General features: G+C 69.2%; 1 protein-coding gene across 1 annotated transcript; it reads left to right on the top strand.

The window, feature by feature from the left end:
* Window position 1: 1 nt before the first annotated feature.
* COL11A2 (collagen type XI alpha 2 chain) lies at window positions 2-27,943 on the top strand. Its single transcript, XM_082076751.1, is given in 67 exon segments — window positions 2-93; window positions 3,881-4,045; window positions 5,824-6,007; window positions 7,002-7,149; window positions 7,222-7,350; window positions 7,938-8,027; window positions 8,593-8,688; window positions 9,385-9,444; window positions 9,719-9,760; window positions 9,856-9,918; window positions 10,355-10,429; window positions 10,540-10,626; window positions 11,361-11,417; window positions 11,857-11,910; window positions 12,007-12,060; window positions 12,172-12,225; window positions 13,335-13,388; window positions 13,738-13,791; window positions 13,881-13,925; window positions 14,031-14,084; window positions 14,772-14,816; window positions 14,931-14,984; window position 15,198; window positions 15,201-15,241; window positions 15,352-15,405; window positions 15,646-15,690; window positions 15,882-15,935; window positions 16,087-16,131; window positions 16,248-16,301; window positions 16,395-16,502; window positions 16,588-16,641; window positions 17,016-17,069; window positions 17,170-17,214; window positions 17,336-17,389; window positions 17,470-17,514; window positions 17,825-17,878; window positions 18,034-18,087; window positions 18,170-18,223; window positions 18,307-18,414; window positions 18,546-18,635; window positions 19,334-19,387; window positions 19,470-19,577; window positions 19,649-19,756; window positions 19,836-19,889; window positions 19,965-20,018; window positions 20,106-20,213; window positions 20,299-20,352; window positions 20,432-20,485; window positions 20,567-20,620; window positions 20,749-20,802; window positions 20,906-21,013; window positions 21,120-21,173; window positions 21,257-21,310; window positions 21,413-21,466; window positions 22,234-22,287; window positions 22,421-22,528; window positions 23,273-23,326; window positions 23,414-23,467; window positions 23,592-23,699; window positions 23,803-23,856; window positions 23,963-23,998; window positions 24,159-24,212; window positions 24,667-24,913; window positions 24,998-25,110; window positions 25,731-25,781; window positions 25,944-26,162; window positions 26,983-27,943. Coding segments are annotated over 67 exon segments (5,022 nt in total). The 5' UTR covers window positions 2-14; the 3' UTR covers window positions 27,124-27,943.

Genomic DNA, 27,943 nt, shown 5'->3' with positions numbered 1-27,943 from the left:
TCGGACCGGCCCCCATGGCCCCGCACGGCCCCGCGCTGCCCCTCGCCCTCCTCGGGCTCCTCGCTCTGGCCCGGCCCGCGGCGGCGGAACCAGGTGGGACCGGGAGCGGGACCGGTGCGGGGAACTGGGGGGACTGGGGGGGAACTGGGGGAACTGGGGGGGAGCGGCCGGGATGCTGCTGGGACCCGGTACTGGGAGCACCGGGGGGTCCCGGTGCTGGTAATTGGGAGACACCTGGAGCTGATAATGGGAGCACCTGGAGCTGATACTGGGAGCACTGGGGGTCCCGGTGCTGGTAACTGGGAGACACCTGGAGCTGATAATGGGAGGCACCTGGAGCTGATACTGGGAGCACTGGGTGTAACTGGGCTGCACTGGTCTATACTGGGTGTAACCGTACTGGTCTGTACTGGGTGTAACTGGTCTGTACTGGGCTATACTGGTCTGTACTGGTCTATACTGGGAGTACCGGGCCGGTCCAACCACCGCGGTCCCACCCGCGCTATTTTTAGCCCCGTGGGCACCGCGGGCGGCTCCGGGTCTATTTATAGCGGGGGGGACCCGGGGCCAGCGCCGGCCGGGCCCGGTGGCCCCGAGGGACCGCGGGGCCGCCCCCCCCGCCCCCCCGGGCACCGGGGACCCCCCGGCCATGGCACAGTGGGGGGACCCCGTGTCCCCCCCGTGCCCCCCCAGACCCTCCCGGGGTGCCGGGGACCCCCCGTCCATGGCAGAGTGTGGGGACCCCCGTGTCCCCCCCATCCCCCCATCCCTCCGTGTCCCCCCGTCCCCGTGTCCCCCCCATCCCCGTGCCCCCCCCCCCTCCCCGCCACCTTCCGGCTCTTTTTCCACTGGCAGCGGCCGCTGGAAATTCCTTGGGCCGGGATCAGTCGGGAGCGGCTGCCGGTGCCCCCCCGCAAAAAAACCACCTTCCCCGGGCCCCCCCGGCCCCCCCCCGGCCGCTGCGCCCCATTGCTGAGCCCCCACAGCGCCGGTGCTGGGGGGACCCAGGAGTCCGGGGGCTCGGGGAGCACCTGGGGGTCTCGCGTGCACCTGGGGGGTCTAAGGGGGACCCAGGAGTTCGGGGAGCATTGGGGGGGCTCAGGAAGGACCCAGGAGTTCGGGGAGCACTGGGGGGTCTAAGGGGGACCCAGGAGTTCGGGGGGCACGGGGGGGCTCAGGAAGGACCCAGGAGTTCGGGGAGCACTGGGGGGCTCAGGAAGGACCCAGGAGTTCGGGGAGCACTGGGGGGTCTAAGGGGGACCCAGGAGTTCGGGGAGCACTGGGGGGCTCAGGAAGGACCCAGGAGTTCGGGGAGCACTGGGGGGTCTAAGGGGGACCCAGGAGTTCGGGGGGCACGGGGGGCTCAGGAAGGACCCAGGAGTTCGGGGAGCACCGGGGGGTCTAAGGGGGACCCAGGAGTTCGGGGAGCGCTGGGGGGGCTCAGGAAGGACCCAGGAGTTCGGGGAGCACCGGGGGGGCTCAAGAAGGACCCAGGAGTTCGGTGACAGCGTCGCGGGGAAGGGGGGTGGGGAGGGGCCCCCCCGTGCCCCCCGGGAGTTGAGTTATGTGCCCGTAATGGCTTTTCCTCCCGCGGCTGAGGATGAATGAAAGGTGCCTCTGTGCGCCGGGAGGGGCCGCCGGGGGGACGGAACGGGAACGGGGGGACAGGGAACGGGAGTGGGGGGGACACGGGCCAGGGGGGACGAGAAGGGGAATGGGGGGAACGGGGAACAGGGGGGACGGGAACGGGGGGACAGGAATGGGGGGACAGGGAACGGGGGGGACGGGGAATGGGGGACACGGGAACGGGGAACAGGGGGGACACGGGAATGGGGGGACGGGGACAACACGGAACGGGGGGGACAGGAATGGGGGGACAGGGAATGGGGGGGACGGGGAACAGGGGGAACTGGAGGGGATGGGGGGGACGGGGCTGGTCCCCGTATGACCCAGAGGTCCCAGGACAGCCCAAGGATCCCAGTATGACCCAGTTATCCCAGTACAGCCCAATGATCCCAGTATGACCCGTCTATCCCAGTACAGCCCAGGGGTCCCAGTACAGCCCATCTATCCCAGTACAGCCCAGCTATCCCAGTACAGCCCATCTATCCCAGTACAGCCCAAGGGTCCCAGTATGACCCAGTTATCCCAGTACAGCCCAATGGTCCCAGTATGACCCAGTTATCCCAGTACAGCCCAATGGTCCCAGTATGACCCGTCTATCCCAGTACAGCCCATCTATCCCAGTACAGCCCAAGGGTCCCAGTACAGCCCATCTATCCCAGTACAGCCCATCTATCCCAGTACAGCCCATCTATCCCAGTACAGCCCATCTATCCCAGTACAGCCCAATGGACCCAGTATGACCCATCTATCCCGGTCCAGCCCGTCTATCCCAGTCCAGCCCAGGGGTCCCGGCCAAGCGCCGGGGGGGCCGGGGGGGCCCCGATCCCGGTGCCACGGGCCCGGATGATGAGAAACGCAGGTGGGGGGAGGCGGGGGGGGGATGGGAGGCGGACGGACGGACGGACGGACGGACACACGGACACACGCGGGCCCCGTGGCCGCGCGCCCCGTCGGGTCTGGGGGGTGTTGGGGTGTTGGGGGTGCACTGGGGTCACTGCGGGGGCTCCGCGTCCGTCTGTCCGTCCGTCTGTCCGTCCGTCCCCCCCCGGGCCAGGGTTTGGCGGCCGCCCCTGATGGGTTCAGCAGATGCTGCGATGGGGAAAACAGGAGCGGGGCCGGGGGACGGTCGGGGGGCGGTTGGGGGGACATTGGGGGGGTCTGGGGGCGGCTGTGGCTCCGGCAGCCGGGGGCCCGGTGAGCCCCCCCCGCCCGGGCCCCGGTGCGCCCCCCCGGCTCGGGCGCCGTCCCGGTGCGGAACAAAGGGGCCGTTCATGGGCGTCCCGGGGGGGGATCGGAATTCGGATAGCGGGGGGGGCACGGCTGCGGTGCCCCACGGCGTCCTATAGAGCCCTATGGGACTCCATGGCATCCTATAGAGCCCTATGGGACTCCACGGCATCCTATAGAGCCCTATGGGACCCCATGGCTCCCCACGGCATCCTATAGGACCCTATGGGACTCCATGGCTCCCCACGGCATCCTATAGGAGCCTATGGCATCCCATGGGCACCCTATGGAACTCCATGACACCCCATGGTACCCTATGGTGCCCCATAGCCCCCGTGGCACCCTATGGTACCTGGGCATCCCATGGTACCCTATGGCGTCATATGGGACCTCATGGCTCCCCTTGGTACCCCATGACATCCCATAGCACCCCATGGCACCAGGGCAGCCTATGGGACCCCATGACACCCTATGGCCCCCATAGCCCCCGTGGCACCCTATAGTGCCCAGGACAACCCATGACACCCTATGGCACCCATGGCACCCTATGGCACCCTATGACATCCCATGACACCCTATGGCCCCCCATAGCCCCCGTGGCACCCTATAGTGCCCAGGACAACCCATGGTACCCTATGGCACCCAGGACACCCCACGGTACCCTATGGCACCCAGGGCACCCCATGGCACCCTATGACATCCCATGGCACCCCCCATGGCACCCAGAGCAGCCTATGGGACCCCATTCCACCCTATGGCACCCCATAGCACCCCATGGCACCCTATGACATCCCACGGCACCCCACAGCCCCGGTGCCGGAGTGTGTTGGGGCGCAGCATCTCCACCATGGAGTACCCCCGTGTCCCCTCACGTCCCCCGTGTCCCCAGGAGCCCCCGTGGACGTGCTGCGGCTGCTGCGGCTCCGGGCGCCGCCCGACGGCGTCCGCAGGGTCCCCCCGTGTGCCCCCATGCCCACCCGTGTCCCCCCGTGTCCCTTCACTTCCCCCGTGTCCCCCGTGTCCCCAGGAGCCCCCGTGGACGTGCTGCGGCTGCTGCGGCTCCGGGCGCCGCCCGGGAGCGTCCGCAGGGTCCCGGGGTTCTGCGCCGGGACCGACGGCGCCGGGACCGACGGCGCGTTCCGCATCGCGCGGGGGGCGCAGCTCAGCGCCCCCACCCGGCAGCTCTTCCCCGGTGAGTGACACGGGACACGGGGGACACGGGGGGACACTGGGGACACGGGGACACCGGGGGGGACGTGGGGACATGGGGACACGGGGACATTGGGGGGGACAGGGACATCGCGGGGCACACGGGGATGTCGGGGGGAAACAGAGACATCAGGGACAGGGGGACATTGGGGGGGACGTGGGGACAGGGGGACATGGGGACTTTGGTGGGGATGGGGACATGGGGACACGGGGACATTGGTGGGGACAGGGACATCAAGGGGGACATGGGGATGTCGAGGAGGAAACAGGGACATCAGGGACACGGGGACGTGGGGACACAGGGACATGGGGACAGGGGAACATGGGGACGTTGGTGGGGATGGGGACACTGGGGACATGGGGACATTGGTGGGGACAGGGACATCGCGGGGGACACAGGGATGTCGGGGGGAAACAGGGACATCAGGGACATGGGGACGTGGGGACGTTGGTGGGGACGGGGACATCGGGGGGGACACGGGGATGTCGGGGGACCTGGAGACATCAGAGACATGGGGGCACTGGGGACACGGGGACATCGCAGGACATGGGGATGATGGGGGGACACGGGGACATCTGGGGACATGGGGACATTGGGGTCTCCTGGTCTGGGGGGGGGGTTCGGGGGTGTCTGTCCTGCGGATCGGGGTTCGGGTGTCCGTGTGTCCATCACTCACTGCCGCCCGCAGGCGGGTTCGGGGTGTCTGTCTGTCCCATGGGTCGGGGTGTCTGTCTGTCTGTCTGTCTGTCCGTGTGTCGTCGCTCACTGTCACCCGCAGGAGGGTTCAGGGTGTCTGTCTGTCCGTGTGTCCGTGTGTCTGTCTGTCTGTCCGTGTGTCCGGTCTCACTGCCGCCCGCAGGCGGGTGCGGGGTGTCTGTCTGTCTGTCTGTCTGTCCGGTTCTCACTGCTGCCCACAGGCGGGTGCGGGGTGTCTGTCTGTCTGTCCGTGTGTCCGTGTGTCTGTCCGTGTGTCCGGTCTCACTGCCGCCCGCAGGCGGGTGCGGGGAGTCCGTGTGTCCGTGTGTCCGTGTGTCTGTCCGTGTGTCCGTGTGTCCGGTCTCACTGCCGCCCGCAGGCGGGTTCGGGGTGTCTGTCTGTCCGTGTGTCCGGTCTCACTGCCGCCCGCAGGCGGGTTCGGGGTGTCTGTGTGTCCGTGTGTCTGTCTGTCCGTGTGTCCGTGTGTCCGGTCTCACTGCCGCCCGCAGGCGGGTTCGGAGTGTCCGTGTGCCCGTCTGTCTGTCTGTCTGTCTGTCCGTGTGTCCGTGTGTCTGTCCGTGTGTCCGTGTGTTCGTGTGTCCGTCTGACCGCCGCCCGCAGGCGGGTTCGGGGTGTCTGTCTGTCTGTCCGTGTGTCCGTGTGTCCGGTCTGACCGCCGCCCGCAGGCGGGTTCGGGGTGTCTGTCTGTCCGTGTGTCCGTGTGTCCGGTCTGACCGCCGCCCGCAGGCGGGTTCGGGGTGTCTGTCTGTCTGTCCGTGTGTCCGTGTGTCCGGTCTGACCGCCGCCCGCAGGCGGGTTCGGGGTGTCTGTCTGTCTGTCTGTCTGTCCGTGTGTCCGGTCTGACCGCCGCCCGCAGGCGGGTTCGGGGTGTCTGTCTGTCCGTGTGTCCGTGTGTCCGGTCTGACCGCCGCCCGCAGGCGGGTTCGGGGTGTCTGTCTGTCTGTCTGTCTGTCCGTGTGTCCGGTCTGACCGCCGCCCGCAGGCGGGTTCGGGGTGTCTGTCTGTCTGTCTGTCCGTGTGTCCGGTCTGACCGCCGCCCGCAGGCGGGTTTCCCGCGCAGTTCTCGCTGCTGGCGCTGCTGCGGGCGGAGCGCGGGGCGCGGCTCGTGCTGTCCGTGCGGGGCCGGGACGGCGCCCCCGCGCTGGGGCTGCTCCTGGGCCCGCGCCCGCGCCTGCTCTACGGGGACCGGCAGCCGCGCTTCGGGGGCGGCGACCTGGCGGACGGAAGGTGCGGGGGGGGCGGGGGGAACGGGGGTCCCGGGGGGAACGGGGGGACGGGGATGACGGGGTCCCGGGGGGGACGGGGGGACGGGGATGACGGGGGTCCCGGGGGGACGGGGTCCCGGGGGGACGGGGGGACGGGGATGACGGGGGTCCCGGGGGGGACGGGGGACGGGGATGACGGGGGTCCCGGGGTGGACGGCAGGTGGGGTCCTGGGACAGGTGGGGGGTCCTGGGACGGCAGGTGGGTCCTGGGGGGTCCCAGAGGGGACGGGGGTCCCAGGGGGGCTCAGGTGGGTCCCGGGGGGATCGGGTGGGTCTTGGGGGGCTCAGGTGGGTCCTGGGACATGTGGGGGTCCTGGGGGGCTCAGGTGGGTCCCAGGGTGGACGGCAGGTGGGTCCTGGGGGGTCCCAGGGGGCTCAGGTGGGGGGTCCCGGGGTTAATGGGGGATCCCGGGGTGAACGGGGGTCCCAGGAGGATCAGGGGGTTCCCAGGATTAACGGGGGTCCCAGGGGGATCAGGGGTTCCCAGGATTAACGGGGGTCCCAGGGGGATCAGGGGTTCCCAGGATTAACGGGGGTCCCGGGGGGATCAGGGGGTTCCCAGGATTAACGGGGGTCCCAGGGGATCAGGGGGTTCCCAGGATTAACGGGGGTCCCAGGGGGATCAGGGGGTTCCCAGGATTAACGGGGGGTCCCGGGGGGATCAGGGGGTTCCCAGGATTAACGGGGGGTCCCAGGGGGATGAGGGGGTTCCCAGGATTAACGGGGGGTCCCAGGGGGATCAGGGGGTTCCCAGGATTAATGGGGGGTCCCAGGGGGATCAAGGGGACCCCGGGGTGAACAGGGGGTCCCAGGGCCAGTGGGGGGTCCCGGGGTGAACGGGAGATCCCGGGGGGATCATGGGGGGTCTCAGAGTGAACGGGGGGTCCCGGGGGGTCCCGGGGGGATCGGGGCTCCCCTCCCCCCCCTCGCCGTGTCCCACGTGCGCGTGCCCGCAGGTGGCACCGCGTGGCCGTGAGCGTGCGCGGGGACTCGGCCACGCTGCTGCGGGACTGCGGGGGGGGGGACACGCAGCCCCTCCCGCTCGGGCCCCGCCCCCACATCGACACCCGCGGCCTCACCGTCCTGGGCGACGAGGGATTCCAGGTGCGGGGGGGCACCGCGCTTTACTGGGGGGGGGTTGGGGTGTCGCCCCCCTGACCCCCCCGTGTCCCGCAGGGTGACATCCAGCAGCTGCTCATCGTCCCCGACCCCCAGGCCGCCTTCCAGTACTGCGAGCGCTACAGCCCCCCCTGCGCCGGGGGGGGGCGCGGGGACCCCCCCGCGGACGAGCCCGCCCGGGAGGAGGTGGGGGGGCGGGAGTTGGGGGGGTGCGGGATCTGGAGGGGACACAGGATTTGGGGGGGGTGCGGGATCTGGGGGGGGGTGCGGGATTTGGGAGGACACAGGACTTGGGGGACACAGGATCTGGGGGGGGCGGGATTTGGGGGGACACAGGACTTGGGGGACACAGGATCTGGGGGGGCGGGATTTGGGGGGACACAGGACTTGGGGGACACAGGATCTGGGGGGGTGGGATTTGGGGGGGCGCGGGATCTGGGGGGGCGGGATTTGGGGGGACACAGGATCTGGGGGACACAGGATCTGGGGGGGCGCGGTTTGGGGGAGACACGGGATTTGGGGGGACACAGGATCTGGGGGGACATGGGATTTGGGGGGGCGGGATTTGGGGGGACGCGGGATTTTGGGGGCATGTGGGATATGGGGGATGTGGGATTTGGGGGGGGCGGTCCCTCCTCCCTGGGGGGGTTGATGTGTCCCCCCCGCAATGGTTTGGGGGTGTCCCCGGTGACCCCCTCTCCCCCCCAAGCCGGTGACATCTCCCCCTTCTCGCCCCCCCGCCCCGCTATGGCCGTGCCCCCCCCCCCCCAAAGTTCTCCGAGGAGCCCGGGGAGTACTACGAGTACCCCGGTTACTATGGTAACAGTGAGGACGGGCCCCCCCCGGGGGGGGACCCCGCAAAGGTAACGGCGGGGGGGGCAGGGGGGGGTCTGTCCGTCCGTCCGTCTGTCCTGTGTGTCCGTCCTGTTGCCTCGCAGTGTGCCCCCCCCCCCCAAACAACCCCCGAAGAGCAGCGTGGGAGCTGATGGGTGCGGGGGGGTCCCCAACTTGTGGCACCCCCAGGAGCTCACGCCTTGTGTTTTGTCCCCCCTCCCCAAATTCCCGCCCCCCCCCCCAAGGGCCCCCCCCCGCAAAAGCAGCGGATGATGAGCACGGCCCCCAGCCTGGGGGGGGCCCCCAAATCCGGCCTGAGCGCCCCCCCCCGAGGAAACAGCTACCGGCAGGTAGAGAGCGACCCCGCGTCCGTCCGTCCGTCCGTCCCGGCGCTGGAAATAAAGCGGGGGGGCCCTTCCAGCCCTGCCTTTATTTCCCACCTCCCCAAAATTCCAAACACCCCCCCCCAAAACGATCCGGGTGGGTTTTGGGGGGTCATTTCCCACCCCCCCATGCTGTGTGTCCGTCGCTTGGCTTGTCCGTGTGTCCGTCCCACCCGCCTCCCCCCCATGACCTGTCCCGTCCCCCCCCCAGGACGCGGGGCTGCCCCCCCCCCCGCAGGAGGAGGACGCGGGGGGGGTCCCCGTGGGGTACGAGTACGTGTATGCGGACCCCCCCGAGGAGATGGGCGTAAGTCGGGGGGGGCCTGAGTGTCCGTCCGTCTGTCCGTCCATCTCCATGTCCGTCTTGTCCCATGTGCCCCCCCCCCCCATTTACCGCCCCCCCCGCTTGTCTGGGCTGTGACATCACTCGGGCCACACGTGACGTCATCAACCCCATATGCTTTGCCCCCCCCCCCAAATTAGGGGCGGTGCTGGTGTTAATTACCCTGGCGGGACGAAGTAATTAACACCCCCCCCCTTCCCCCCCCAGGCCATGGGGGGCGCTGGGATTTGAACTGGGGTCCGTTCCCCCCCCAGTTCCCAAATCCCAAATCCCCGACCTTCATTTGGGGGGGGCTGTCTGTATTTTTGGGGGGGGGGGGGGGGGGGCTTCTGTGTTGGGGGGGTCTATATGGGGGGCGTCTGTGTATGGGGGGGGGTTTTATATGGGGGGGGTTCAGTTTGGGGGGTCCTCATGGGGGGTCGGGGGATCCCGGGGGTCCCGATGCCCACACTGATGGTCCCGGGGGGGGTACATGTGTGTGTATGGGGGGGTTCTGTATGGGGGGTTCAGTTTGGGGGGGTCCCGTGCCGGCACTGACGGTCTCTGGGGGGGGGTACATGTGTGTGTATGGGGGGTTCTGTATGGGGGGGTTTCAGTTTGGGGGGGTCCCGTGCCGGCACTGACGGTCTCTGGGGGGGGGTACATGTGTGCCACCCCCAGGCCGTGCGCGGCGCCCGCGGCTACAAGGGCGAGAAGGGGGAACCCGCCGTCTTTGAACCGGTACGTGTGCCCCCCCCCAAATTGTGACCCGGGTGACCCCCCCAAATTGTGACCCGTGTGACCCCAAATCGTCACCCATGTCCCCCCCGAATTGTGACCCATGTCCCCCCAAAATTGTGACCCATGTCCTTCCCTGATTTGTCGCCCGTGTCCCCCCCAATTTGTCGCCCGTGTCCCCCCCACGTGTCGCCCGTGTCCCCCCCACGTGTCGCCCGTGTCCCCCCATGTGTGACCCGTGTCCCCCCGCTGACACCCCCGTGACCTCTCTCCGCAGGGGATGCTGGTGGAGGGCCCCCCCGGCCCCGAGGGCCCCGCGGTAAGACCCCCCCCCCCGCCCCCCCGGGTGATGCTTTGGGGGTGTCCCCATTGCCCCCCCCGGTGCCACCATCACCCCCTGTGTCCCCCCCCCAGGGCATGTCGGGACCACCGGGGACACAGGGACCCCCGGGCGCCCCCGGAGAGCCCGGAGAGAGGGTGAGTGGGGGGGGCATGACCCCCCCCCCCCCTCCCCCCGTTGTACCACTGACCCCCCCTTGTACCACTGCCCCCCCACTGCCCCCCCACTTTGCACCACTGACCCCCCTTTTCACCACCGCCCCCCCGTACCACTGCCCCCCCTTGTACCACTGACCCCCCCTAATTGCACCACCGCCCCCCTTTGCACCACCGACCCCCCCCCCCTTTGCACCACCGACCCCCCCCCCTTTGCACCACCGACCCCCCCCCTTTGCACCACCGACCCCCCCCCCTTTGCACCACCGACCCCCCGCCTTTGCACCACTGCCCCCCCTTGCACCACTGACCACCCCCCATTTGCACCACTGACCCCCCCCCCTTTTTCACCACTGACCCCCCCCCCTTTTCACCACTGCCCCCCCCTTTTCACCACTGACCCCCCGTGCGCCCCCAGGGCCCCCCCGGGCGGCCCGGCCTCCCCGGCTCGGACGGGACCCCCGGCCCCCCCGGCACGTCCATGATGCTGCCGGTGAGTCCCCGCGGGGCCGCGTCCCCCCGCCCCCCCCGCCCCCCCCGTTCTGAGTCCTGGGGGGGTCCCGTCCCCCGGGCCCCCCCCCCCCCAGCGTGTCCGTGTCCCAGTTCCGCTTCGGGAGCGGGGGGGGCGACAAGGGCCCCGCGGTGGCGGCGCAGGAGGCGCAGGCGCAGGCGCTGCTGCAGCAGGCGCGGGTGAGCGGGGGCGCCATGGGGGGGGGGCACCATGCTGGGGGGGGGTCACTATGTTGGGGGGTTTCCCTATTCTGGAGGGGCGTCCCCATATTGGGTAGCAGGTCCCCATATTGGGGGGGGGTCACCATATTGGGGGGGGGGCACCATATTGGGGGGGATAATATATCGGGGGTGTCCCCATTTTCGGAGGGGGTCACTATTTTGGGGGGGGGTTTCCCTATTCTGGGGGGGAGTCACCATATTGCGCAGCAGGTCCTCATTTTGGGGGGGGGGCACTATATTGGGGGGGATCACTATATTGGGGGGCTGTCCCCATTTTGGGGGGGGGCACTGTATCAGTGTGAGGGTCACTATATCGGGGGGAAATCACCATATTGGGGGGCTGTCCCCATTTTGGGGGGGGTCACTATTTTGGGGGGGTTTCCCTATTCTGGGGGGGAGTCACCATATTGGGGGGGGAGGGTGTGTCAATATATCGGGGGTGTCCCCATTTTGGGGGGGGTGTCCCTATTTTGGGGGGGAGTCACCATTTTGGGCAGCAGGTCTCCATATTGGGGGGGGGGGGTGTCCCCATTTTGGGGGGTCACTATATCGGGGGGGATCACCATATTGGTGGGGTCATCATTTTGGGGGGAAATCACCCATCTTGGGAGGGGTGTCCCCATTTTGGGGGGGTCACCATATTGGAGGGGTCCCATCTGAGGAATGACCCCCCCGTGTGCTTTGCCCCCCAGCTGGCCCTGCGGGGCCCCCCCGGACCCATGGGGTACACCGGCCGCCCCGGGCCCATGGTGGGTATTGGGGTTCGGGGGGTTCGGGGGATTTGGGGGGTTTGAGGTTTGGGGTGTTTGGGCTTTGGGGGGTTTGGGGGATTTGGGGTTTGGGGGGTTCAGGGGGTTTGGGGGGTTCGGGGGATTTGAGGTTCGCGGGATTTGGGGTTTGGGGGGTTCGGGGGATTTGGGGTTCAGGGGAGTTTAGGGGGTTCAGGGGGTTTGGGGGGGTTGGGATTCAGGGGGTTCGGGGTTCAGGGGGTTTGGGGGGTTTGGGGGGTTTGGGGTTTAGGGGATTTGGGGTTCAGGGTTTGGGGGGTTCGGGGTTTGGGGTTCGGGGTGTTTGGGGTTCAGTGTTTGGGGGGTCTGGGGGGTTTGGGGTGTTTGGGTTTCAGGGTTCGGGGGGTCCGGGGGTTTGGGGTTCGGGGTGCTGGCCCCCCCTGAGCGCCCCGTCCCGCAGGGCCAGCCCGGCAGCACCGGCGTGAAGGGCGAGTCCGGAGACTTCGGCCCCCAGGTGAGTGGGGGGGGTGGAGCGCACCCCTGCGACCCCCCCTCGTTAACCGGCACCTCATTAACCGGCGCCTCATTAACACTCTGCCCCCCCCAACAGGGTCCCCGAGGTCCCCAGGGGCTGACGGGCCCCCCGGGAAAGCCCGGCCGGAGGGTGAGTTGGGGGGCTTGGGGGGTCTGGGGGGTTTTGGGGGGTCTGGGGGGTTTTGGGGCGTCTGGGGGTTTTGGGGGGTCTGTGCCCCCTGCTGACCCCCCCGTCCCGCAGGGCCGCCCGGGGGCCGATGGAGCGCGGGGGATGCCCGGTGACCCTGGCGTGAAGGTAACGGGGTGTCCCCCCCCACCTTTGGGGTCCCCCCCGACCCTGGGGTCCCCCCCCACCCTTGGGGTCCCCCCCACCTTTGGGGTCCCCCCCCACCCTGGGTTCCCCCCCACCCGTGGGTCCCCCCCCAGGCTCTGGGCCGGGGTGACCTGGGGACACTGGGGTCCTGCGGGACAATGTGGGACCAACCCCCCCCAACCCCGATTTGGGGGTCCCTCTGAGGGGTTGATCCCACTAGTCCCGGTTTATTCCTAGTCCCAGTTTATCCCACTGGTCCCGCTTTACCCTGGATCCCATTGTTCCCGGTTTATCCTACTGATCCCGGTTTATCCCACTGGTCCCAGTTTACCCTGGATCCTACTGATCCCGGTTTGTCCCACTGATCCTGGTTTATCCTGGATTCCATTGATCCCACTTTATCCCACTGGCCCCAGTTTATCCCACTGGTCCTGGTTTATCTCAGATCCCAGTTTACCCTGGATCCTACTGGTCCTGGTTTACCCCACTGGTCTCAGTTTACCCCACTGGTCCCAGTTTACCCTGGATCCTCCTGGTCCCAGTTTATCCCAGATGCCGTTGCTCCCGGTTTATCCTACTGATCCCGGTTTATCCCACTGGTCCCCGTTTCCCCTGGGTCCCATTGATCCCAGTTTACCCCACTGGTCCCAGTTTCCCCTGGGTCCCACTGGTCCCGGTTTATCCCACTAGTCCCGGTTTCCCCTGGGTCCCACTAGTCCCGGTTTCCCCTGGGTCCCACTGGTCCCGGTTTATCCCACTGGGCCCGGTTTATCCCACTGGTCCCGGTTTCCCCTGGGTCCCATTGATCCCGGTTTATCCCACTGGTCCCGGTTTATCCCACTGATCCTGGTTTACCCCACTGGTCCCGGATTCCCCTGGGTCCCACTGGTCCCGGTTTATCCCACTGATCCTGGTTTACCCCACCGGTCCCGGTTTCCCCTGGATCCCATTGATCCCGGTTTCCCCCACTGGTCCCGGTTTACCCGCATCCCGCTGCTCTGGGCTCATCCAGGTCGGCTGATCCTGGGGGGCACCCCAGCTCCCCCCCCCCACCCCGAATCGCACCCTCAATGCCACCCCTGTGCCCCCAGGGCGACCGCGGCTTCGACGGGCTGCCAGGTCTACCGGGCGACAAGGGCCACCGGGTGAGTCCCCGCCGCGGGGGGGCGGCAGCGCCGGAGCCCCCCCCCCAAAACCGGGGGGTACCCACACTCCCCCCTGCTCAAACCGGGGGTACCCACGCCCCCCCCTCAAAACGGGGAGTACCCCCCCGCTCAAACCGGGGGGTACCCACACCCCCCCGCCCCCTCCACACCCCTCCACCCCCCCCGCCCCCCCCCGTCCCGGCCGAGCCCCAAACCGCGGGCGGAGCGGGCGCGGCGCACAGAGCCCCATTCACACCGCACACTGGGCCCATTCACACCTGCCCCCCCCCCCCAAAACCGCAGCGCCCCCCCCGCGCCGGCCCCGCCTGAGCGCCTGTGTCCCCCCCAGGGCGAGAGCGGCGCGCAGGGGCTGCCCGGCCCCCCCGGCGAGGACGGCGAGAGGGTGAGTGGGGCCGCCGAGGGGTGGCCCCCCCATATCAACCCCCCCCCATATTGTCACCCCCCTCCTCATTGTCCCTTGTCCCTGCGCAGGGTGACGATGGAGACGTGGGACCCCGAGGGCTGCCCGGAGAAGCGGTACTGGGGGGGGACAAAGTGGTGGCACCTGGGGGGGGGAGTCACATCCCACCCCCCCCGCCCCCCCTCCGGTGACCACTGACCCCCCCCCGTGTGTCCCCACAGGGACCCAGGGGGCTGCTGGGCCCCAAAGGCCCCCCCGGCATCCCCGGCCCCCCGGTGAGTGACACGGGCAGAGCCCCCTCCCACTGTCCCCCCCCTCCCACTGTCCCCCCCTCCCACTGTCCCCCCCATCCCACTGTCCCCCCCAACCCTGCTGTCCCCCCCAAACCCAATTTCCCCCCTCCCCGTGTCCCCACTCCCCATGTCCCCCCCCAAATCCAATGTCCCCATGTCCCCATGTCTCCCTGTTCCTGTGTCCCCCCAACCCAATGTCCCCCATCCCCGTGTCCCCCCCATTCCCGTGTCCCTCGTCCCCATGTCCCCCCAAACCCGCTGTCCCCCCGTGTCCTTGTCCCTGTGTCCCCCAAACCTATTGTTCCCCCTGTCCCCATGTCCCCCCAAACCCGCTGTCCCCCCGTGTCCCTGTCCCTGTGTCCCCCCCAAACCTGCTGTTGCTCCCATTCCTGTGTCCCCCGTCCCCATGTCCCCCCAAATCCACTGTCCCCCCATCCCCATGTCCTTCGTCCCCGTACCCCTGTCCCCGTGTCCCCCTAAACCCGCTGTCCCCCCTGTGTCCCTGTCCCCGTGTCCCCAAAAACCTGCTGTCCCCCCCGTGTCCCCATGTCCCCCCGTGTCCCCATGTCCCCCCGTGTCCCCATGTCCCCCCGTGTCCCCTGTCCCCATGTCCCCTGTCCCCCCCGTCCCCCCGTGTCCCCCGTCCCCCCTCATGCCGTGTCCCCGCAGGGTGTTCGTGGCATGGACGGTCCCGTGGGGCCCAAGGGGAACCTGGTGAGTCTGGGGGGGCACCCAGCGTGTCCCCCCCAATGCCCCCCCACCCCGTGACACCCCCGGGGACACCCGCGTGTCCCCAACAGCGTCCTCATTCCCGACCCATCGTCACAGGGGCCACAAGGGGAGCCCGGACCCCCCGGCCAGCAGGGGACCCCCGGAACGCAGGTGACCCCCCATTCCGGCCCCCCCAGCCAGGGGGGGCACATGGGGTAACCCCCCCCCATTCCTGTCCCCCTGCAGCGAGGGGGGCACAACGGGGTAACCCCCCCATTCCGACCCCCCCCCCAGCGAGGGGGGCACAACGGGGTAACCCCCCATTCCTGTCCCCCCGCAGCGAGGGGGGGCACAATGGGGTAACCCCCCCATTCTGTGTTTTAGGGGCTCCAGGACCACAAGGCGCCACGGGCCCCCCCGGAGAGAAGGTGGGGCCGGGTCCCCCCGGGGGGTGCGGGGGAAATGGGGGGGGACACACACAAAGCTGTGCCCCCCCTGCCCCCCCGGTGCCACCGCTCACCCGGCTGCTCTGTCACAGGGTCCCCAAGGGAAACCCGGCCTGCCCGGCATGCCCGGCTCCGACGGCCCCCCCGTGAGTGGCCCCCCCGCAGTGTCACCCCCCCGCAGTGTCACCCCCAGCACTGTCACCCCCCGCAGTGTCACCCCCAGGGTGACCCCCCAAGGCTGCTCCGGCCACACCTGCCCCACTGTCCCCATGTCCCCAAGTCCCCAAACCCCCGAGGGGCTGATTGTGGGTCCGGGGGGGGGTGGGACCCACACCGGGGGGGGTGTTCACGTGTCCCATCTCAACTGTGTCCCCTCGTGTCCCCAGGGCCACCCCGGCAAGGAGGGTCCCCCCGGCACCAAGGGCAACCAGGTAAAGCGCCCCCATCCCCGGGGGGGGTCACCCCATGCTCTGTGACCCCCCCGGTGTCCCCACACGTGTCCCCGTCCCCGGGGGGGTCACCCCACGCTCTGTGACCCCCCGGGTGTCCCCACACGTGTCCCCGTCCCCGGGGGGGTCACCCCACGCTCTGTGACCCCCCCGGTGTCCCTGTCCCCCCGCAGGGTCCCTCGGGTCCCCAGGGCCCCATTGGTTACCCGGGGCCACGCGGTGTCAAGGTCAGTGCCGGGTTTTTGGGGGGGGCATTTTTGGGGACAAACCATGAAGATTCGGGAGCGGTGTCACTGTCCGTGTGTCACCCCCCCATGTGTCACCCCCCACACCGTGTGTCACCCCCATGCCATGTGTCACCCCGCTCTCTGTCCCCAGGGGGTGGACGGCATCCGCGGGCTGAAGGGACACAAGGGCGAGAAGGTGGGTGTCTGTCTGTCCGTCTGTCTGTCCGTCTGTCTGTCCGTCTGTCTGTCTGTGTGTCCCCGTCTGTCCCCCCCGGTGTCACCGTCCCCATCCCCATCCTCATCCCCGGGCAGGGCGAGGAAGGCTTCCCCGGCTTCAAGGGCGACGTGGGCGTCAAAGGCGACCGGGTAGGTGTGGGGGGGGGTCCCCGGTGTGTCTCCCCCACCCATGGGTGTGGGACTACCCTGACACCCCCCCGCCCCGCTGTGTCCCCCCCCCAGGGTGAAATCGGGGTCCCCGGGTCGCGGGGCGAGGACGGACCCGAGGGGCCCAAGGGACGGACGGGACCCACCGGTGACCCCGGGCCCGTGGGGCTGGTCGGCGAGAAGGTGAGGGGACAACGAGGGGACACCCCCGTGACCCCCCCGTGACCCCCCCTGCACCCTGTGACCCCCCCCCATCTCTTTTCCGCAGGGGAAGCTGGGGGTGCCAGGTCTACCCGGGTACCCCGGGCGCCAGGGGCCCAAGGTGAGTGTGGCCACTGAACCCCCCCAAACCCCACTGACCCCCCCCCAAACCCCACTGACCCCCCCCAACACCACTGACCCCCCAACACCTTGACCCACCCCAAACACCTTGAACCCCTCAAACACCACTGACCCCCCCCCAAACCCCACTGACCCCCCCAAAACCCCACTGACCCCCCCCAAACCAGACCCCCCAACTGACCCTCCCCCCCAAAAACACTGACCCCCCCAAAAACACTGACCCCCCCAACACCACTGACCCCGCCCCCAACACCAGTGACCCCCCCCCAAACACCACTGACCCCCCCCCACCCCACTGACCCCCTCCAACCCCCCTGACCCCCCCAAACCCCACTGACCCCCGTCTCCATCCAGGGGTCCCAGGGGTTCCCCGGATTCCCCGGCAGCAACGGCGAGAAGGGCGCGCGGGTGAGTGCCCCCCCCTTGGGACACCCCCGGTGGGGGGGGGTCCCTGCCCTATGTCCCCCCCCCCCCCCAAAACGAGTCTCTGAACTGATTTGTCTCGTAGGGTCTGGCCGGCAAATCGGGGCCCAGGGGGGAGCGCGGCCCCACGGTGAGTGGGGGGTTAATGGGGGGGTCGTACTGTGCCCCCCCAAACCCAACCAGCCCAGCACCCCCACATTGTGGGGGGGCCACGGCCCATCCGTCACCCCCCCCCCCCCATCCTCCTGCAGGGGCCCAGGGGACAACGGGGACCGCGCGGAGCCACCGGGAAGTCGGGGGCCAAGGTCAGTTTGGGGGAGCTGGGGGGGGGGTGTCACCTATGGGCACCCCCAAAACTGTCCCCATCCTCCCTTCCCCCCCCCAGGGCACGTCTGGCAGCGACGGCCCCCACGGCCCCCCCGGCGAACGGGTAAGTGACCCCCCCGGGCGGGTTTTGGGTGGGGGGGTCCCTGGGGTGTCACCCACCTGTGCTGGGCGCCCCCTATTGTCCCCCTATTGCCCCCCCATTGTCCCGATTGTCCCCCATAGACCCCCCCATTGTCCCCCCATCGCCCTCCCATCACCCCCCAGCACACACACCTCCATGGGTGTGTCCGTGCCGCTCCGCTAATGATCTCTGCGTTAATTAGCGTTAATTAGCGTTAATTAGCGTTAATTAGCGTTAATTAGCGTTAATTAGCGTTAATTAGCGTTAATTAGCACTTTCTCCCCCCCCATAGGGGCTGCCAGGACCGCAGGGACCCAACGGGTTCCCAGGACCCAAAGGACCCCCCGTAAGTACCGGGGTGTCCCCCCCATAAATCCCGGGGTGTCCCCCCATGTAAATACCGGGGGTCCCCCCATGTAAATACCGGGGGTCCCCCCATATGTACCGGGGGTCCCCCCATATGTACCGGGTGCCCCCCCGTGCTCTGACCCCCCTCCGCAGGGCCCCCCCGGCAAGGACGGGCTCCCCGGCCACCCGGGCCAGCGCGGCGAAGTCGTGAGTGTCCCCGTGTCCCCCCCCCCCACCCGTGTCCCCCCCCCGGGTGACCCCCCCTCACCCTTCTCCTCTCCCCCCCCAGGGATTCCAAGGCAAAACCGGCCCCCCCGGCCCCCCCGGGGTGGTGGGACCCCAGGTGAGTTTTGGGGGGGTGGGTGGGTTTTGGGGGGGGTCCCCGTTCCGCGGGGCCGCGCTGACTTTGTCCCCCCCCCATCGCAGGGAGCGGCCGGTGAGTCCGGCCCCATGGGGGAGCGCGGCCACCCGGGCCCCCCCGGCCCCCCCGGCGAGCAGGGGCTGCCGGGCCCCGCGGGCAAGGAGGGCACCAAGGTGAGGGGGGGGCGGGGTGGGGGGGTTATCGGGGTGACCCCCCCGGGCAAGGAGGGCACCAAGGTGAGGGGGGGAGGTAGGGGGGGGTGGTACCGGGGTGACCCCCCCAGCTCACCCTGTGCCCCCCCCAGGGAGACCCCGGCCCCGCCGGCTCCCCCGGGAAGGACGGTCCGGCCGGGCTGAGGGGCTTCCCCGGAGAGCGGGGGCTGCCCGGCACCCCCGTGAGTACCGCGGACCCTCCGGGACCCCCCTGGGACCCCCCTGGGACCCCCCTCGGGAGCCCCCCCTCGGGACACCCCGCCTCGGGAGCCCCCCCGGGACCCTTCCCCCGGGACGACCCCCAGGACCACCCCCTGGACCTCCCCCCTCGGGACCAACCCCCCGGCACCACTTCTCGGGACCCCCCCTCCCGGGACCCCCCCTCCGGGACCCCCCTCAGGACCCCCCCGGGACCTCCCCCCTCAGGACCCCCCCTTGGGACCCCTTCTCGGGACCCCCCCCATAGGGACCCCCCCATCGGGGCCCCGCCCGGGAACCCCGCGTGACCCCCCCTGGGACCCCCCCCCGGAACCCCCCCGGGACCACCCTCGGGACCCTCCCCTCGGGAAACCCCCTTGGGACCCCCTTCCAGGACCCCCCCGGGACACCACGCTGACCCCCCCCCCATGGCGCTGACCCCCACCATGGCTCTGACCCCTATATCTCACTGACCCCCCCCATCATGCTGCCCCCCCCCCCATGGCGCTGCCCCCCCCCCATGGCGCTGCCCCCCCGCCATGGCACTGACCCCCGCCATGGCGCTGACCCCCCCATGGTGCTGCCCCCCCCGGTGCTGCGCCCCCCCCCCGACCCTGACCCCCCCATAGCCCTGACCCCCCATCACACTGCCCCCCACCCCGCGCTGCCCCCCCCGGCGCAGGGCGGCCCAGGGCTGAAGGGCAACGAGGGACCAGCGGGACCCCCCGGACCTGCAGTGAGTGTCACCCCCCAGATGACCCCCCCGTTTGTCCCCACGCTCCTGGCCCCCCCCCCAAAATATCCATGTGCCCCCCCAGGGCTCCCCCGGCGAGAGAGGCGGCCCAGGGCAGGGGGGCCCCGTCGGCCCCCCCGGGCGGCCGGGCCCGCAGGGACCCCCCGGCCCCGCCGGCGAGAAAGGAGTTCCCGTGAGTGCCTGGGGACGCGGGGACGCGGGGACACGGGGGGGCGCACCCCTCACCCCCCATTGCCCCCCCAGGGCGAGAAGGGCCCCGTGGGTCCCGCCGGCCGGGACGGCGTCCAGGGCCCCGTGGGGCTGCCGGGCCCCGCGGGCCCCCCCGGCGGCCCCGGCGAGGACGGTGACAAGGTGAGTGTCCCCCCCCGCCGTGTCCCCCCCCCACGGTGTCCCCGTGTCCCCCCCCGGGCTGACGTCCCGTCCCCCCCAGGGCGAGGTGGGCGAGCCGGGCCAGAAGGGAACCAAAGGCAACAAGGGCGAGCACGTGAGTGGCCGTGCCCCCCCCGCCTTGTCCCCATTGTCCCCCCCCCGGCCTCACCGTCCCCTTCTGTCCCCACAGGGTCCCCCCGGCCCCCCCGGGCCCATCGGGCCGGTCGGGCAGCCCGGAGCAGCCGTGAGTACAATGGGGGGGGCACAATGTGGGGGGGTGTCACCGTGACCCCCCGGTGACGGTGACGATGTGACCCCCCCCCCCCCGCAGGGCGCCGACGGGGAACCGGGCGCCCGGGGTCCCCAGGGCCACTTCGGGGCCAAGGGCGACGAGGGGACGCGGGGCTTCAACGGCCCCCCCGGCCCCATCGGGCTCCAGGTGAGACCCCCAGTGTCCCCCCCACCCGCCGTGTGCCCCCCCTCGTTAATTATCCCCCCCGTGTTAATTAACTCCCCCTCCGCAGGGTTTGCCGGGGCCGGCGGGTGAAAAGGGCGAGACGGGTGACGTTGGCCCCATGGTAGGTGACAGCCCCCCCGCGTCACTCCGGGTGGGGGTCCCACGGGTGTCCTCACCCTCTGCTTCCTCCCCCCCCCCAGGGCCCCCCTGGCCCCCCAGGTCCCCGCGGCCCCGCTGGACCCTCTGGAGCGGACGTAAGTGACCCCCCCGCCCCCCCATTCCCATCCCCATTGGGGTGACCCGGGGTGACCCGCTCTGCCCCCCCCACCCCACAGGGACCCCAGGGACCCCCCGGCGGCGTCGGCAACCTGGGCCCCCCCGGTGAGAAGGTACGTCCGGGATATTGGGGTTCACCCCCTGGGGGGGGGGGGGCGGGAGCTGCGTTATTGGGGTGTCAAGGGGGGTTTGGTCATGGGGGGGGCACGGGGGGGGCGCTGATTGTCTGTTGCCGTTTCAGGGGGACCCCGGCGAGTCGGGGGCTCCGGGAATCCAAGGAGAGCCGGGGGTCAAGGTGAGTGATGGCGGGGACACCGTCATTGTCCCATTGCGCCGCTGACCCCCCCATTGCGCCGCTGACCCCCCCATTGCGCCGCTGACCCCCCATTGCGCCGCAGGGCCCGCGAGGAGAGCGAGGGGAGAAGGGAGAAGCCGGAGCCGCGGGGGCCGCGGGGCCCCCGGGAGGAAAGGGCCCCCCCGGCGACGACGGGCCCAAGGGCAACCCCGTGAGTGCCCTGTGCCCCCCAAAACGGGGGACACGGGGGGGCGTTCGCTGGGGGGGGGTTCGTGGGGGTGTCCGGGCCCCCCCGGCATCTCCTCCCTCTGTTCCAGGGCCCCGTCGGCTTCCCAGGCGACCCCGGCCCCCCCGGTGAAATGGGCCCCAGGGTGAGTGTCCCGTCCCCCCCCCGGGACGCGTGTTGGGGTTCGGGGGTTCTCGCGGTGACCCCGCGTTGTCCCGTCCCCCCCAGGGCCAGGACGGAGCGAAGGGCGAGCGCGGCGAGGACGGCGAGCCCGGGGAGCCGGTGGGTGCCGCGGCGCGGGGGGGCTCACCCGCACCCCCCGGGGATTTCGGGGTCCCCCCCCGGTCCCCTCGTCCTCGCTCACCCCCTTTTGTCCCCCCGCAGGGCTCGCCGGGCCCCACGGGCGAGAACGGGCCCCCCGGCCCCCTGGGGAAGAGGGTAACGTCGGGTGACAGCTCCGGTGTCACCCGCCCCGTGTCACCCGCCCCGTGTCACCCGCCCCGTGTCACCCGCCCCGTGTCCCCGTGTCACCCGCCCCATGTCCCCGTCCATCAACCCGTGTCACCCGCCCCGTGTCACCCGCCCCGTGTCCCCGTGTCACCCGCCCCGTGTCACCCGCCCCGTGTCCCCGTCCATCACCCCGTGTCACCCGCCCCGTGTCACCCGCCCCGTGTCACCTGCCCCGTGTCCCTGTCCATCATCCCGTGTCCCCCGCCCCGTGTCCCCGTGTCACCCGCCCCGTGTCACCCGCCCCGTGTCACCCACCCCGTGTCACCCGCCCCGTGTCACCCGCCCCATGTCCCCGTGTCACCCGCCCCATGTCACCCGCCCCGTGTCCCCGTCACCCGCCCCGTGTCACCCACCCCGTGTCACCCGCCCCGTGTCCCCGTCCATCACCCTGTGTCACCCACCCCGTGTCACCCGCCCTGTGTCCCCGTCCCCTGCCCCGTGTACCTGTCCCCCGCCCCATGTCCCCCGCCCCGTGTTCCCATCCCTCACCCCGTGTCACCCGCCCCATGTCCCCATTCCTCACCCCATGTCACCCACCCCATGTCCCCCGCCCCTCGCCCCATGTCCCTGTCCCTCACCCCATGTCACCTGCCCGGTGTCACCCGCCCCGTGTCCCTGTCCCGTGTCCCTGTCCCGTGTCCCTGTCCCGTGTCCCTGTCCCGTGTCCCATCCCTCACCCCGTGTCTCCTCCCCAGGGTCCCGCCGGCTCCCCCGGCCCCGAGGGCCGTCAGGGCGAGAAGGGCGCCAAGGTGAGCGACTCGGGGACACCCGGTGGCCCCGCCGGGCTCCGTGCCCGGGGTGTCACCTCTGTGTCCTTTGTCACCTCTGTGTCCTTTGTCACCGCTCTGTCCTTTGTCACCTCTGTGTCCTTTGTCACCGCAGGGGGAACCGGGCGCCGTGGGGGCTCCTGGCAAGACGGGGCCCGTGGGCCCCCAGGGCCTGGCGGGGAAGCAGGGACCCGACGGGCTGAGGGGGCTGCCCGGCTCCGTGGTGAGTGACAGCGCCGGTGACAAGTGACAGCGCCGGTGACAAGTCCCAGTGTCCCCGTGACAAGTGACAGTGTCTGGTGACAAGTGCCACCGTCTCCATGACGAGTCCCAGTGTCCCTGTGACAAGTGACAGTGTCCGGTGACAAGTGCCACCGTCCCGGTGACGAGCCCCAGTGTCCCTGTGACAAGTGACAGTGTCTGGTGACAAGTGCCACCGTCCTGGTGACGAGCCCCAGTGTCCCTGTGACAAGTGACACCATCCCGGTGACGAGTCCCAGTGCCCCAGTGACAAGGGCCACCATCCCAGTGACAAGGGCCACCATCCCGGTGACAAGTGACAGCATCTTGGTGGCCAGTGCCACTGTCCCGGTGACAAGTGCCAACGTCCTGTTGACAAGTGCCAGTGTCCCAGTGCCCAGTGCCAACGTCCTGGTGACAAGTCCCAATGTCCCAGTGTCCCAGTGCCAGCACCCTGGTGACAAGTGCCAGTGTCCCAGTGCCACAATCCCGGTGACAAGTGCCAGTGTCCCAGTGACAAGTGCTAATGTCCCGGTGTTGGGACCGGGGTCCCGGGTGGGAGCGCGGGGGGCGCTGCAGCGCAGGGCAGATCGGGGTGAGGGTCCCGTTGTCACCGCGGGAGGGGCCGGTGCCGCGGGGGTGACCGTGCCGCGGGGTGACCGTGGCGCGCGGCGCCGGAGCCGCCGGTGTCGGAGCGCGGGGCTCAGCCGTCCCGTCCCCCCCGCAGGGAGAACAAGGCAAACCGGGCACCGCGGGCCAGGCCGGGCCACCGGGACCAGTGGTGAGTGCGGCCCCGAGTGCCCCCGAGTGCCCCCCGAGGGGGGGTCCCCGCTTTGCGCTCCCCACTCTCACCCCCGCCCCCCCGCAGGGCCCCCCGGGTCTCCCCGGCCTCAAGGGCGACACCGGCGCCAAAGGAGAGAAGGTGAGCGGGGTGACGGGGGCTCGGGGTCACCCCCCTGGGGGGTGACACCCAGCGGAGACCCCGAACCGCCCCCTGTGGGTCCCCTGGGGGCTGTCACCTCCATGTCCCCTCCGTGTCCCCCCAGGGCCACCCCGGTCTCATCGGCCTGATCGGCCCCCCCGGGGAGCAGGGGGAGAAGGGCGACCGGGGCCTCCCCGGCCCCCCGGGCTCCGTGGGGCAGAAAGGAGAGACGGTGAGCGCGGGGGGGCGCGGTTGGGGGTCCGTGCATGGGGGGGGGTCTCTGGGGGTGTTGGATGGGCCGTCCCCGTGTGCTCACGCTGTTTCTGCTCACACAGGGGATCCCTGGTGCCACCGGCCCCATCGGCCCCACCGGCCCCCCCGGCCTTCCCGTGAGTGTCCCTGTGTCCCCCCCCTCACTTGTGCTTGGGCTTTTGGGGGGCTGTTGTGTCCCCCCCACGCCAGCCCCGGGCACTGACTCCTGCTCTTGCTTCACAGGGCCCGGCGGGACCCAAAGGTGCCAAGGGAGCCATGGTAAGCGCTGAGCCGGTGTCCCCACCGTGTCCCCACCGTGTCCCCCCCCTCAGCCCCGGTGTCCCCACCGTGTCCCCACTGTGTCCCCCCCCTCAGCCCCGGTGTCCCCACCATGTCCCCCCCCTCAGCCCCGGTGTCCCTGAGCGTCTCTTTCCTCCAGGGCCAAGCCGGACCCAAAGGTGAACGTGGACCCCCAGGACCCCCCGGACACCCGGTGAGCGGCTCAAGGGAAAGGGGTGACACGTACCCTGTTTCCCCAAAAATAAGCCCTACTCCAAATATAAGCCCTACACTAAATATAAGCCCTACTCTGAAAATAAGCCTTACCTAAAATATAAGCCCTGCTCCAAATATAAGCCCTGCTCCAAATATAAGCCCTGCTCCGAAAATAAGCCCTACCTAAAACATAAGCCCTACTCCAAAACTAAGCCCTAGTTACAGTTCATTAAGAAAGGCGATTTAAACAGCGTCCAGGCAGCCATACGCATAAAAAAGCATCTTTTGGAGCAAAAATTGTCTAAGACCCTGTCTTATTTTTGGGGAAACAGATAGAACAGCCCCTCGCAGGTGAAATGACGCGCGGGTGGGTGCGGAGGGGGGTTCCCGCCTCAGAACGCTGAGCGTGGGTGGGGGTCGCAGCTGTGGCGCTGACGGTGCCCCCGCCGCAGGGCCCCCCCGGGGAGGTGATCCAGCCGCTGCCCATCCAGCTGCCCAAGAAGAGCCGGCGCTCCGTCGACGGCAGCCGGCTGCTGCGCGACCAGGAGGGCGCGGCGGCCGAGGGCGCCGAGGAGATCCTGGGCTCGCTCAGCTCCCTCAAGCGGGAGATCGAGGGGCTGCGGCGCCCCTCGGGCACCCGCGACAGCCCCGCGCGCACCTGCCAGGACCTGCGGCTCAGCCACCCGGGGCTGCCGGACGGTGAGCGGGGAGCGCGGCGCCGAGCGCGGTGCTGAGCGTGGTGCTGAGCGTGGCGCTGGTGCTCACCCCGCTCCTCCCACGCAGGTGAATACTGGATCGACCCCAACCAGGGCTGCGCCAGAGACTCCTTCAAGGTTTACTGCAACTTCACGGCGGGCGGGGAGACCTGCGTGTTCCCCAGCGCCGACACCCAGGAGGTGAGGGGTGCGGGGGGACGGGGGGGTCAGCTGAGAACGGGAGATGGGGGTGACTGATCTCTGAATGGCCTAAAGGAGCTCGGGGCATGGAGGGGGTTGGACTCTGCTCCCAAGCGATGGGGCAAGAAACGGCTCAGGTTGTGCCGGGGAGGTTGAGGGGGGGTGTGAGGAACAAGTTGTCCATGGGAAGGTGTTGGACAGGCAGAGCTGGACTCACTGCCCTGGAGGGGTTGAAAAGGTGTTCAGAGGGTCGCGGGGACGGGGGTTAGTGCTGGAGGTGGGTTATGGTTGGATGGATGATCCGCAGGGTCTCTCCAAGCGAAATGATTCTGTGATTCAAAGAGGGCGCCGTGGGGCTCCCCACTCACTTATGGCCTTCCCTTCCCTTCCCTTCCCTTCCCTTCCCTTCCCTTCCCTTCCCTTCCCTTCCCTTCCCTTCCCTTCCCTTCCCTTCCCTTCCCTTCCCTTCCCTTCCCTTCCCTTCCCTTCCCTTCCCTTCCCTTCCCTTCCCTTCCCTTCCCTTCCCTTCCCTTCCCTTCCCTTCCCTTCCCTTCCCTTCCCTTCCCTTCCCCTCCCCTCCCCTCCCCTCCCCTCCCCTCCCTTCCCCTCCCCTCCCGCAGGTGGAGGTGTCGGCGCTGGAGCAGGAGCATCCCCAGCGCTGGGGCAGCGAGGTGAGGACCCCGCGGGGTGTCTAAGGCGACGGAGAAACATCCCACATTGACCTTGAACCCCCTTCCCATCATCTCCCCCTCCACAGCCGCCTCCCCGGGGGTCCGGCCCCCCGCAGACCCCTCAGCCCACTGTCCCACGTTAACCGGTGTCCGGTTCCGCAGTTCTCCTACGTGGACGCGGAGTCGCGGCCGCTGGGCGTGGTGCAGCTGACGTTCCTGCGGCTCCTGAGCGTCTCGGCGCGGCAGAACTTCACCTGCGGGTGCCGGAGCCGGCCCGGCTCCGGTGACCCCCGGCGCGCCCTGCGCTTCCTGGCGGCCAACGAGGAGGAGCTGGGCTACCACAGCAGCCCCTACGTCAAGGCGGCGGAGGGCGGCTGCGCGGTGAGCGCGGAGGGGACATTGGGGATGGGGATGGAGGGATGGAGGAACTGGAGGGATGGAGGAACTGGAGGGATGGAGGAACTGGAGGGATGGAGGGATGATGGAACTGGAGAGATGGAGGGATGGAGGAACTGGAGGGATGGAGGAACTGGAGGGATGGAGGAACAGGAGGGATGGAGGAACAGGAGGGATGGAGGAACAGGAGGGATGGAGGAACAAGAGGGATGGAGGAACTGGAGTGATGGGGAAACAGGAGGAACTGGAGGGATGGTGGAACAAGAGGGATGGAGGGATGATGGAACTGGAGGAACTCGAGGGATGGAGGGACCAAAGGAACTGGAGGGATGGAGGGACTGGAGGGATAGAGGGATGATGGAACTGGAGGGATGGAGGAACTGGAGTGATGGAGAAACAGGAGGAACAAGAGGGATGGTGGAATAGGAGGGATGGAGGAACAGGAGCAATGGAGGAACAGGAGGGATGGAGGGATGATGGAACTGGAGGGATGGAGGGACCGAAGGAACTGGAGGGATGGAGGAACTGGAGTGATGGAGAAACAGGAGGAACAAGAGGGATGGAGGAACTGGAGGGATGGAGAGATGGAGAAATTATGGAACTGGAGGGATGGAGGAACTGGAGGGATGGTGGAACTGGAGGGATGGAGGAACAGGGGGGATGGAGGGATGGTAGAATACGCCACACTGGGCCCCCATGGCCGCCCCAGCGCCCCCCCACCATGGCGGCGTGTTGGCCCCCCATGGCCAAGCAGCCGCCACCACCACACGGTGCCCCGGGCGACCCCGTCCCGTGTCGTCTCCAGGAGCAGTCGGGCCCGGCGGCGCTGGAGCTGAGCACCCCCCGGCCGGAGCAGCTGCCGCTGCGGGCCGTGCGGCTCGCCGGCCCCGCGGCCCCCGGCCAGCGCCTGGCGCTGCGCCCCGGCCCCGCCTGCTTCCTGGGCTAGAGCCGCACCTAGAGCCGCCCCGGCGCCGGAGCCAACCGCGCCAATGGAGACACGGAGAGGGAGCGGCTCGAGCGCCGCGCGGCCGCCTCCTCCCGCCAGCCTCCCCGATGGCCGCTCGCGGCGTCTAAGGGGTTATTTGTTATATAGGGGTTATTTTCCACACCGGACAGAGGGGATGGGGCCGGGGTCGCCCTGTTTGAGGCGCAAAAGGGGTTCAGGTGCAATAGGGGGTGACGGTCAAACATGGCGGCTGTGGGGGGGCCGCCCAAGCGCCCTCGTCCCTCTGTCCCATGTGGATCCAGCCACAGCGACCCCCGTGTGTCCAAAAGGGGGCGGCACAGGGGCGGCCGCCTCGTTATCGCGCTAATTAACGGTCATTAATTGGGGAAAACTAAAGGGAAAGCTCTGAAGGGCCAACCCGCCATTGCAAACGTCCGTCACGCACCATCCCACCACGGGAGGGAGGAGGACATTGTGTTTCCGCTCGGCTTTATTTTATATTTTAAATTAATTGTGTTATTTAAAGGAGTGGATGCAACCATTGGGACCCCGCGGCGGCCATTTGGGATCCCGGCCCCTAAAAAAATACCACACAAAAGGGAGTTTGTGCATGAGGTGAATGTGCTGAGGGGGAGGGGGGGGAAATAAGTTAAAATAAAATGTAAAAAATATAGTTTTCTTGAAAACGAGATGTTTAAAGGGGCGCCAACGCTTGCTTTTTAGTTTTCTTAAAAAGCAGAGCGGGGCGGCCGCCTGTGCGATGTTTTGTAAGTGATTTTTAAAGTTGTGTTGTAATATATCATCTATAATTTTGCTGCTT

The sequence above is a fragment of the Streptopelia decaocto genome, assembly GCF_964273445.1.
Source record: "Streptopelia decaocto genome assembly, contig: HAP1_SCAFFOLD_339, whole genome shotgun sequence".
Lineage (NCBI taxonomy): Eukaryota > Metazoa > Chordata > Aves > Columbiformes > Columbidae > Streptopelia > Streptopelia decaocto.
Note: the sequence above shows the minus strand (reverse complement) of the source record. Positions and strands in the feature narration are given on the sequence as shown.